The following is a 12,589-nucleotide window of genomic DNA, read 5'->3' as shown; positions in this document are numbered from 1 at the left end:
CCAGAATCTTAAACGTTTGTATAGAGATCTTAATGGGGTTCAGGCACATATACCATCCAGATGGTCTCAACAAAACATTTCTCTCTCAAGGCTGTCTCCTTGAAACCAGCTCTGGCTGTGGGAACAGTGGTCAAATCGTACATTCCAAGGACAGGGGCAGGGTTAAGGGGTCTCCTATTGCCCAGGTCCAGCTCTCAGGTCAACCTGCGGTCACATCCTCTCGCTGATCTCCTCCAACATCAAGGAAAGACGCACTGTGTCTGAGGTTCTAGTCTCACAATATTTTGGCCCATCTTTTGTTATTGCATGGTCAATTTGCTGTATTATGTAAAGAAGACTTTCATCACATATCAGAAAATGCATAACAGACCCCTCCCATGGGGAAAAAAAAAATCCCTTCCTGATTCTTTGGATTTTGGACAGAATGACTCCCTGTCATAGATCCAGATCACCAACACCTTACCCAGATCAAGCAACAGCTTGCTCGTTCCCACGATGGATCTCTTTACAACGGTTCTGGAGGCACCACGATTATAGAGTTAGAACTCTGCCTCAAAGCAGCCAGAAATTCATCAGACTCACCTCACCTGAATTTTATACTTTGTCTTCCTGTTTCCATCCCTGTTAGTCCTCTCTGACCTGCTTGTGGTGAGAGAAGGTATCATTCAAAATCCAAAATGCCAGGATATTGTTAAACAAGCATGTATGAATGAAAACTCAGTTTGGTGTCATCAGAGATAGGAAGAAATAACAGACGAAACTGAAATCTGAGTAGCTGTCAACGTGTTCCAACATTCCTTTGAAAAATAAATGAAAAGTAAAACTACTAATACCAATCACTAAATTAATTCCTAAGGCCAGTCAATACCAAATCATGAAGCCATTTAAATGCAAAACAGCCACTGAGAGATTTGGTTCTGTAAGCATTCGAGACGCAGACACTTGAGAAATGTTTCGAGATGCCAGAACCGTGCTCATGGTGGGGAATATCACACACCTGCACTAGCCCTGGGTACTCTGGGTCAGCTGCCCCAAGTGGGTGGCCTCATAATTAGACAGCTCTTCACTCTCCAGTTGCTTCACCTAAGAAAACCTGAAGCTTTGAGGATGACTGAGCAGCAGTTCCCTTCCACAGAAACACTTGTGTGGTGCATCAGGAGTGGTTTTAAATGGTGGAGATAATTACTTAATTCAAGCTGTAGCAACTGGCCAAGTAAACATGTAGCAGCCAGGAAGCTATTAGCATGATTTCAAGGCAATTATTCCATTAGTGTTTAATAGTCTCCAATTAGTCTTCTCTGACTATCGAAGTTTGAATGTCTTTTTTCCTCCCCAAATTCTCACAGTTGAGTAATGCAGAAAGATACCAAACTCATTTTAAAACCTGGATTTATATATATGGATCTACCAAACCAACTTTACAGGATCATGGGGGAATTCAAGGATGGAGACTTGGCGAAATATGTTTTTTTTTTTTTTTCTCAGAAGTACAGGGGGTAGGAATGGAGGCTTTGCAGGGGTTTTTTACTTTACTAAGAGGGATTGGGAACACAGTGGAAATTCCCACTGCATCCAATGCCATTATCTTTATGTCTCTAAGATTACCAGAATATCTAAGTCTCTGACCTCAGGTTTCACTTTGTGCCATGGGGAGAAAAGAAAAAGTTCCCTGTTCCTACTTATGCCCAGTTCCTCGGCCCCCCACCCTGGTTAGTACTTGTTGCAACTGAATCATCCAGATATGAACTCCAAAGCATTTCCCTCCAAAATTCCTAGGAGGTCTTCCCTAAGGACCACTTTAGGGGTCAGATCACTAACCTAATAGTAGGTTATTTGCCTTCACTGAGCTGCGATGTTGACGTCTGTGAAATGGAGTTTAGTGTACCAGCACTGCCTGCTTCCCAAGGTTTGGGGAAGGATTATGTGATCTGGTGTACATACTAGGGCTTTGCAAAGCGAAGTAATACAGAAATGTAAGATAGATCCAGACATGGTATCATTCCATCCCTCAGAACTAGCAATGTGAATTTAGGCTTTTAATCTCTCTGTGTCCCTGGAGAGCCACCTGTCAGAAAGCTGGCGTCAGAGTCCTCGCCCTTCTTACCTTCTCTGTGTACAGAAATGCTCAGGTGAGACCATGTGAAAGTAACTGTCTAAAAACCAAATAAAAACAAAGAAAGAAACGAGGATAAGAACGCCTGTGGAAATGAGAGTGGAATTTTGCCAACAAAGTTGTGTACTTTCTACTATCTCCTTCAAAAGAGCAATCCCCAGGCTCACCCAGGTAGCAGGGTACATGCAGAGTGGAGAAGCTGCGGTGTTGTTTTCCTTAGAGATAGCTGGGCTCTTGGGAAGCTACCTCTTGATGATGGGTAAAAGGAGACAATCCTTTCCCTTCTGGGGTTGGCGCTCAGCGTGGCCTGTGCCTATCACAGCCTCCAAACATCCGCTTGACTAACAGCCATTGATTTGAGTTGCTAATCAATTCTAGCGCTGCTGGTTTGAGCCTCTTGGGATATTTAGGAGTACCCCTCTTTTCCATTTTTTTCTTTTCTCTATGTTTTCTCCCAGTGACTGAGAGAGGGCACTGAATGGGGCAGAGCAAGAGGAGGTAGACCAGAAGGATGAACTTGATAACTGGGCTTGGCTCAGGGCAGGGGATGGACCACCTGTGGGTAATTTGCCCTCTAGCTGGGTCCTGGAAGGATCAGTTGTCTGCACCCTCAGCCCAAGTGAAAAGTCAAATTGGTAACAAAGTATGGCTGTGTCCCCAGCTGTCACCATGGTACACTGTCCTGAAACGACTGTCTGCTCTGCACACCTGAGCTAGGGGCTGCTGCCCCAGAAACCTGCCCAGTCCTCTGGTCCAAGTCGCACGCACCATGCTGCAGCCTCTGGATCCCTTCCTTGCTTTGCCCAGGATTCCTTCCTTCTAGGCTGTCTGGACACCGCGCAATCGCCGTTCCCTATGGTTTGCCTGTGAATCCCATCCCTCAGCCGCTGCTCACGCAAGGTCCCCTACCCGGCTTCTGTCCCAAGCAGCAAACGCACAGTCTACAGGGTTTGCTTTTCTGACCCGGGAGCTATACGTTGCTAACAGCACTTGGACCAGAATCCAGAAGGTGGCCACCCGGCCAGGCCCTCGGGATGCACGCAGCCCAGGACGCGGCGCCCTTCGCCCCTCGCCCCCTGCAGCTCCCAGTCAAGGGCAGCGATCATGCCGTCGCCGGTCCCTGAACTTTCATCACTCTTCGGGAAGCGCTTTGTCTCTTTAAAGGAGACTGGAGACGAATGTCAATGACTCGAGTAGGTTCTAGCGGAGAAATCTACCAAATCCGCTCTATTCTGTGACAGGATGGAGTCCGAGGTCCACCAGCCGAGCCCTTAGGACGCCAGCTCGCGCTCACCTCGCTCTGTCTTCCCACAGACCCAGAAATCGCCCCCACCCCCTGAGTCTGCGGGGAAAACCGTGGGAGGGGAACGCGAAGCGCATCCTACAGCTGAGCCTTTCCCCTAACCCAGCCCTCTCACACAGCCTGCTTCCAAAGCCCAGCGCAAAAGCAGTCACCTTGACTCCAAGCGCCACGGTCCCCAGAGGTTTGGAAAAGGCGAGGAGGCCCGGGGCTCCCAGGCACGCGCTCGCCTGGCCCGAGACCCACCCCTGGAGATGAGTTTCCCTCCCTCGGGCATCGGGGCAAGTTACCACTTAGTGGCAAATAAAGCAGGGCGGGGCAGGTGGAGCGGGCGCCAAGCGCCCCGTCGGCAGCCTCAGCGCGCCTACCTGGGATGGCTAAATTGGTGAGGGGGATGCTGTGGATGCTCTCCGGCAGAGTTGCCATCCAGTCGGCGAATTTCAGCTCATTCTTCCCCTGAGACGAGGCCATGGTGCTGGTCTGCGTGCCGCGCGCAGGTCCCCGCACTCCTTGGGCAGGCTGGCAGGTTGCTGCCGCTAATCCAATGTTTGCTCCAGCCCCGCTAGAGTTTACACTCCGCTCTGCGCCACACCCACAGGATGGCGCAGACACATGCTAATTTTAATAATTATTCAAAACACCCCATGCTCCCTTCGTGCCTCCGCCAGACTCCGCCGGAGCTTTTGTTCCTGACGTCCGCGTTCGGCTTTCTCCTCTCTCCCCTCCCTCCCCGACTCCCTCCTCCCGTCTTATCCCTCCTATGCGTCTCTGCCTTTTCTCGCCATTCTGCAGCTCTCCTTGGCTTATCGTTATTCTTTTTTTTTAAAAAAACTTGGTTTACCCAGCTGCTTTGCCTATGGTCTTGCTCAGCCCTTTGATGTGACTTCCTGGTCTTGTTTGTAAAAAAAAGACAGTCTTGTGGTTGGACCTAAAATCCTAGTAGACTTCGGGATTCTATCGTCTCCTGGGGAGCTGACTCTCATACTGGCTTTCAGGACTTTCCATTCTTACCAGAGAGCTTTCCTTTTTGTAAGCTACAACAGGTTATGGCTTTCCTCAGCTGGAGCCCACAGCCCTGCTTATAACAAAATGGTGGTCTTTATTCACCACTTTGCCTAATTTTTGGAGTAGTTGACAAGTGTGCTGTCATGAAAAGGCAGTAAATTCTAGGTGGTTCCTACTTAATCCCTAGTATCCTGTTTCAGACATTTCAAGGTAAAGAAGCACTTCAACTCCTTCATTTCCCCGATCATGAGAAATCTATGTTATTTCTAGGGATAAAGCTGCCTATGTCCTCTCTCTGTCGTTCTCATGACACTCAGGAGCAGGCAGAAGCCTGATGCTAGAGGAAAATCATCAGATTTCTCAGTGACATGCTGTAATTATTGCCAGTCGCATTTGGTGGAATTTATTTGGCACCATTCGAAATGATCTTTGTGACTGTCTGAATTTTCATTCCTTGGCAGACTAGAGAGATGTACCTTTCTCAAGAGAAATCACTCATTGAGCCTCCAAAGAGCTGTCTTGGTCCACCTGCTCTCATATGAGAAAGAGGAGAGAAATCAAGTCTTACAAATTTGGTAAGTCCAGGGATGGCCTGAGTAGGAATAAGTAATGGACTGAAAATGTGGTGGGTCTTTGCAACCCAGAGAAAGTAGATGCAGTAAAGGTACCTCTGGTCTTTGATCCAGTGGTGTGTAAATCCTTTTCCTAAAGTAAATGCCATTAGGTTGGGGAAATGAAAACCAAGGTAGGAGAGAGACCTGTAAAACATGGGAATGGCCGTTTTATTTCAGTAAATCATATAGAATTAAAAACACCCAAAACTTGCTTATTGTACAGGGATGCAAAGCCCAAAGAATATTCACTCTAAATGAGGACAATTGTGGGAAAGATGGAGAGAGGAGACGTAATGCCTTAGCCTTGTGATCAAGTTTTCCATTCTCCCATAGACTAACTTCATAGCTTCGAGAGGGTATGGTAGTGTTATCTTTAAGAATGAGAAAGAGATGTACTGGGACTTTTTTTCCCAAGGTGAATCTTAGTATTCTTACTAGCATGGTAGAACCCACATATGCTTTTGATGAGAGTGAGAATTTAGCTCACTATAGGATTCTTGGTCAAGAGATCTACAAACATCACACTTCTGGCTAATGTTGGTGCTCTAGACATCACTGCAGGGCAATGCGGAGAGCTCAACTCTGGGAATCAGCTGCTCTGGCTATGAGTAGTTTGGGTGAGTCTTCTAGTCTCTGTCAGTCCTAGTTGTCTCTATATAAAATGGCAATAATAATTCAGAGATTTGTGGTGAAGCTTCCAGGAAAAAGTGTATATGAAAGAGCTTTGCTATTAGCAAGGCATCATGTGAAATGTGAGAGTTAAGTTTATTAACACAACAACATATGTGTATTTCCCTCTCTTTGCCTTTTTTTCATTTTTTTTTTGGCCGAGGAAAATTTGCCCTGACCTAACATCTGTTGCCAATCCTCCTCTTTTTTTTTTTTTTGTATGTGGGACACCTCCACAGCATAGTGGATGAGAGGAGCAGGTCTGTGCCAGGATTCGAACTGCAAACCCAGGTGCAGAAGCAGAGTGTGGGGAACTTTAACCACTCACCATGGGGCTGGGCCCTCTTTGCCTTCTCAGTCATTATAAAATATTCATATTCAAGAGGATGAAATAATTACTGAATCTTGATAACATTTTTTAATACGATACAATTTAAAAACATCTCCTTCAAGTGTGTTGAACTTATGTGTCTCTAAAAGGTTACAAAGCATTTTTTAAAAATGAAACCACTCTAAATGTTGAGCAAAGCTGCCCTATAAAGAATCATATACTGTGTCTTTGGTAAAGTAGATGAACAACCCCTCCCCTGTTTTACCTGTTTTGAATGTCAGAATTTTTAATGTATTGGTTTTGCATAAAACTTTACATTTCTCTGCATGCAATCCACTAGAGAAGACAGGGCTGGAAGTCAATAGTTCTGAATTTCTTTCCTGAATATAAAAAATAATCATTTAGGCAATTTTATCCCCAGTTTCCCCATCTTTCTATTATCAGCTCTGCCACCAATTACTAAATGATATTAGGAAAATCACATAATTTCTCTGGGCTTCAGCTTTCCCACTATTAGTATTAGTCAGGGTTTTCCAGAGAAACAGAACCAGTATGTATGTGTGTGTATAGACGAGAGAGAGAGAGAGAGAGAGAGAGAGAGATGTTAAGGAATTGGCTCCCGCGATTGTGAGAGCTGGCAAATCTGAAAGGCAAGGCCAGCAGGTTGGCAACTCAGTAGGATTTCTATGTTGCAGTCTTGAAGAACAATTTTTCTTGTTCAAGAAACCTCAGTCTTTGTTCTTAAGGCCTTCAACTGATTGGATGAGGCCCACCCACATTATAGAAAGTAATCTGCTTTACTCAAAGTCAAATAATTGTATATGCTAATCATATCCATGAATACCTTCACAGCAACATCTGCAATAGTGTTTGGCCAAACTACTGGGCATCAGAGCCTAGCCTAGTTGATACATAAGATTAACCATCACGCCCACTGGCAAACTAAACTAGAAGTTGTTACTAACCTCTAGGGTCCCTTTTGACTCTATTATTCTATAATTCTGTTTCCTTTGTGATTCTTTCTCATACATTTATCTGCTGGAGATAGGAAGAGGAGGAATGTAAATAGGTACCTTAGTTTTTTTACTCCATCCAGACAGCTCAAGGTGTGGATCAACATGTTTACCACTACAACAGAGATGAGAAAACACTAATGGTTTTTAAGTGTGATATCAATAGTAGCCAACCTTAAAAAACAAACAAACAAATAAACAAAAACAACTCTTTTAAGAATAAATGGAAAGGGGGCTGGCCCCGTGGCTGAGTGGTTAAGTTTTCATACTCTGCTTTGGTGGCCTGGGGATTGCAGATTCTGATCCTGGGCACAGATCTACACACTGCTCATCAAGCCCTGCTGTGGTGGCATCCGACATAGAAGAACTAGAATGACCTACAACCAGATATACAGCTATGTACTGGGGCTTTATGGAGAAAAAAAAAAAGAGGAAGATTGGCAACAGATGGTAGCTCAGGGCCAATCTTCCTCAACAACAACAACAAAAAGGCATAATTTAAAAAAAAAAAGAACCAGCATGATAAATCATTTAAAAAAAAGAAATAGAGACAAATGACTTATTGCAGTGGTTTTATATAATCCTCAGCTGTCCATCAAAACCCCACTATGCACAGTTTATAAACATTGCTACTCATTTGGAACGTTTCCTGACTTCATATCCTCCTCCACCCTTAAAAATACATGGCTCTTTGCTATGCATTTTTTCAAATAAATTGATTTTGAATTATGTTCTGAAAAACAAGGATTCTTATAGGTCAAAAAACATTAGCACACATTTCAGCTGAACAATATTTTAAAAAGGAACTCTGTTTAAAACAATTAAGCTGAATCATTAAAAAAAACCCACAATGTTCAGAAATATACATTTACAGAGTCAAACTTAAAAAAATCGTATCCCAAAAGGCAATAAAGAACCTTTGTAAAATTAACTGTTAATAATAAATGCATTTTTACCATTCTCTACAACCTCTACCTAGATATTTCATCCAAAGAACTTGACTGTATTTAAGTATAAAAATACTTTTTGTACTTAAATTCAAGATAGGAAAAATTGATAACCCCGACTTTTCTCCAGCACGTGAACCCTGCAGAGTTTTCAATCTTACCTCTCCTCTCTTTCCCTACATCTACGCCTTATCTGCCAGCCAAAAATAAGCTAATCAATACCCAATGAACATAATCTAGTGCTTGGTATCACAGGCTGTGGGATCCAAAGGCTTGGATTCAAATCCAGGTTTTCCCAATTAGTTACTATATGTTTCTTGGTTTCTTTAAGTGAAGTATAGAGAATAATTATTTCTTTCTGGGCATGAGAAAATGGAAGGTTCTAGGAAGCTTAAATGAAGTGAAGAATTTAAAGTTTACTGAACAGAGTGGAAGCTCAGTAAACTAGTTGATTGTTATGCTTCTTGGAACCATGGCTTTGTCCGTGCTATTAATGCCACATGACACGCACATGCATGCTTTCATCTGTCCAAATTCTTTCCATTCGAACCAACTCATCTCTGCAACTTCCCTTACTATCCATAAGTAGAAGCAATCTTTCCTTTTGCTGCACATCCACTGAAGTTTGTTTATACCAATCTTGTAGGTGTTTCTAACTCCCCAGCTGGCCTTAAAGCATTATGTGGACAGAGGTGGTATTATCTGATACCCTATAATGCCTCTCACAGTGCCTAAGACAGAATAAGGGCTCATTATAATCATTCATTTGCTCACTTATTTCATAAATATTTATTGAATGTCTATTATGTGCTCTACTCTAGAGAAACACGATAGAGCAGCAAGTGCCTGAATGGACTGAGTTCGTGTTTCAAGCAGAAAGTGGCAAATGATAGCTTAATGGCTGACTAACAAATGCTTTGGCTGTATCTCTCACCTCAACGTCAAAAACCCTCCTTTAGCATGCCTATTTTTTAGCACTTCACTAAGTAGCATAAGACATAACTTGAAAATATATTTTGAAAGAAAAATTGGTTCAGAATTGTTTTGCCTCTTTATACCATCTCCCCTAAGTCTTCCCAGCCCTTTTGCTATCTTGGTAAAGTCAGTGATGACACTTGGAAACAACTGATGTACTTATCTAGATTTCCAGGGGTCACTACTGGCATTATGCTTGATTTCTCAGAGCATGGCAAATGGGAAGGAAGAGGAAGACTGCTTTAGGATCATGTGCAGAATCAGAAAAATCCTGAAACTGTCTTACTCATCATTGCTAAAAAAATTATGACCATAGTTACACCAATGCTCATTGAAGTATTGTTCACAATTGCTACAAGGTGGAAACAACCCAAACATCCATCGACAGATGAATAGATAAATAAAATGTGGTATAATCATACAAGAGAATATTATTCAGCCTTAAATAGAAATGCAATTCAGCTACAACATGGATGAATTTTGAAGACATTACGCTAAGTGAAATAAACCAGACACAAAAGGACAAATATTGTCCTTATTAGGTACCTAAAATAGTCAAATTCGTAAAGAACAGTGTTATTAGGGGATGAGGAGTGGAGAAGGGGGATTCACTGTTTAATGGGTAGAGAGTTTTAGTTTAACTCATGAAAAAGTTCTGGAGATGGATAGATAGTGGTGATAGTTGCAGAACAATGAAAATGCACTTAATGCTACTGCTCTATACACTTGCAAAAGTAAAGGAAGAAAGTGCCAAAGCAGGACGGCGTGTGAACCTCAAGAAAACAGAAATCATGACTACAGAAGAACTACACAACTTTAACATAGACAATGAAGACATTGAAATTGTTAAAAATTTTGTTCACCTTGGCTCAGTCATCAATTTAAATGGAGACTGCATCCAAGAAATTAAGAGAAGACTTAGTCTTGGAAGGACGGCAATGAAAGGATTAAGAAAGACCATCAAGGGGCCAGCCCGGTGGCGCAGCGGTTAAGTCTGCACTTTCTGCTTTGGTAGCCTGGGGTTTGTCTGTTCAGATCCTGGGTGTGGACATGGCACCACTTGTCAAGCCATGCTGTGGTAAGCGTCCCCCATATAAAGTAGAGGAAGATGGGCACGCATGTTAGCTCAGGGCCAGTCTTCCTCAGCAAAAAGAGGAGGATTGGCGGCAGATGTTAGCTCAGGGCTAATCTTGCTCAAAAAAAGAAAAAGACTGTCAAGTGTATGGAAGTATCACTAGAGACCAAGGCCAAGATTATCCACATCCTTGTATTTCCACTTACTATGTACAAGTGTGAAAGCTGGAGAGTGAAGAGGACTGATAAGAAAAAAATGGATTCATTTGCAACATGGTATTGGAGGAGAGCTCTATGTATACCCTGGGCTGCCAGAAAGATGAACAAGTAGGTTCTAGAGCAAATTAAGCTTGAACTATCACTGGAGGCAAAAATAAAACTGAGGCTGTTCTACTTTGGGCACTTTATGAGAAGGCAGGATTCTTTGGAAAGGACAATAATGTTGGGAAAAGTAGAAGGCAGCAGGAAAAGAGGAAGATCAAATATGAGGTGGATTGACTCCATAAAGAAATCCATAGGCATGAGTCTGCAGGAGCCGAGCAGAGCTGTTGAGGACAGGACATTGTGGACATCACTTACTCATAGTGTCACCAGGAGCTGGAGCCAACTTGATGGCAATATTTTATCACAATAAAAAGACAAACAAACTAATGACCATTGACACTGCTAGACTGAAGAAACATATTTGTTTTGTCAATTATAAAATTCCCATCATAACCATTTAATAATAGTTTATACTCCAGCCAATGACTGCCAGGAACACACCTGAAATTATACAAATTGGATTTATTACCTTTTGCAGCAAAGGAGAATGCACATCATGGGAACCCTGGGACGTCTTAGTAAGAGGGTGTTATAAAGAACTTATTACGAATTTGCTCATAGGTTAGGTGATTTGGAGGAAGGTTTAGAAGGTGGAGTTTTGCTCTGATTTGGATGCTTTCAGGAAGTGGTGTGGGGGCTAATTCAATGAGTATCTTGATAAAGCTTAACCTGAAAGAGGAGAGATTAGACTAAGGTTAGAGTTGTAGTAAGAAAAGAAGCAGGAGTCACTCATTAGAGTGGGGGATGTTGGATCATTTTTGTGTCATGAACAATATTAATGTTTTCTCTGTTTTCATATATGATCACAGAGGGCTCATGTTCTTTTGTTTTTATTTATCAAGGTCACAGAATGACCTTGTCTGATGTTGATGTTCCGTGAATGTGTTGATGTTCAACAGGTGAACATCAAGGCCTGACTTATAGTACCAGCAGAACTCCCAGATGTCAGGGACTATTTTTCTCTTTGTCACCAATAAGTAGAAGGACACAGCCCAATATAATTTATCTGAGGGTCTAAGAGTGCTAGTCTAGTACTAGCAGACCTTTGTCAATGATAGATGTCATTGGGAACGTTGATATGTATTCCCCACCAAGAAGATTTTCACTTACACTTTATGTACAAACAGATTGATGCAATAAAGCAAATTATATGCGTCCATGTGCAAGCTCATGAGTGTTCTTGCACAAGCATGCCCTGCAAAACCTTTTGTATCTTTCTGCCATTCTCGAATACTTCCTCAGCTACACAGAAGCAAAGACAATTCCTGCTGCAGGGTGTCTCTTAAAATTTGCATTTCTTTCCAGTCTCTTGTTGCAAACCCCAAAGGCAATCATCTATATCTAGGGCTGTCTGACAGGCATGGATAATGCTGTGGGACACCACTCACACCTTAGAGCAAGAGATTTTGAGAAGAAAAGTCAAATAATGAGCTTTCAGTTTAGTCCTAGTCCGAGAACTGCAGAGCAGCTCTGGAAGAGTGTGTCAGAAATCTGGGCAGGATGTGAGAGGCAGAACAGGTGCCTGGCTGTTCAGGGAGCTCTGAGTAATGCTCAACACTGGGAAACAAAGAAGAATTAGAGACAATGACGATTTGTGCTTATTCATTTTTCTGACTACCAGACTAGCATCATTTAAGAGCACATCTTTGCCTAATAAAGGTTACTTTAAAGATTGGACAGTCATCTTCATTCAGTACTAAACCTTTCTTTACAGCTCTATGCAATCCCTCACCCTTAAGTGTGAAATTTTTCCTTTTGTTTTCATCATATAAAGAAACAATTTAAAGATTGAAGCTACTCTTTCTCATGCTTAGCTCAATGGCTCAAATGTAACCATGCATTAAAGAAATGTTACTGTAACCCCTTTATTTGAAAAAGTTAATTCCACATCATTTATAGTGTCTTGAGCTTTAAAAATCAACATTGTAATATTTGGCCACACCACTCTTTTCAAAGAGATTATAAAGGGGAGGGTAGGATGGGTGAAAGCAAAGTGGAATGCATTTAAATTTTTTCTTCATTCCAGAAGAAAGTTATCTGTAAATTATTTAGATTTTCAAAAACATCATAAAGATATAAGAAAATGTTCACATCCTCCATTTGTCTTAGCAAATGCATAAATTTGGAGGATCTTGAATCCAAGTCATAATTACAGATGCTCAGAGTAGCTGTCCACAACTCTAGTGCTGAACATGAACAGATTCATAATTTGCTCTAGGCATGT

The 12,589-nt window shown here is 42.3% G+C and overlaps 1 protein-coding gene across 1 annotated transcript in view; it reads right to left on the bottom strand.

The window, feature by feature from the left end:
• Positions 1-4,029, bottom strand: part of PLCXD3 (phosphatidylinositol specific phospholipase C X domain containing 3) — a 160,937-nt gene extending 156,908 nt beyond the window's left edge. The window contains exon 1 of the mRNA XM_046671055.1: positions 3,782-4,029. Coding sequence (XP_046527011.1) covers positions 3,782-3,884 — 103 coding nt within the window. The 5' untranslated portion in view covers positions 3,885-4,029. The remainder of the gene's footprint in view (positions 1-3,781) is intronic.
• Between the last annotated feature and the right edge of the window lie 8,560 nt (positions 4,030-12,589).

This window comes from Equus quagga, chromosome 9 (assembly GCF_021613505.1).
Source record: "Equus quagga isolate Etosha38 chromosome 9, UCLA_HA_Equagga_1.0, whole genome shotgun sequence".
Classification (NCBI taxonomy): Eukaryota; Metazoa; Chordata; class Mammalia; order Perissodactyla; family Equidae; genus Equus; species Equus quagga.
Note: the sequence above shows the minus strand (reverse complement) of the source record. Positions and strands in the feature narration are given on the sequence as shown.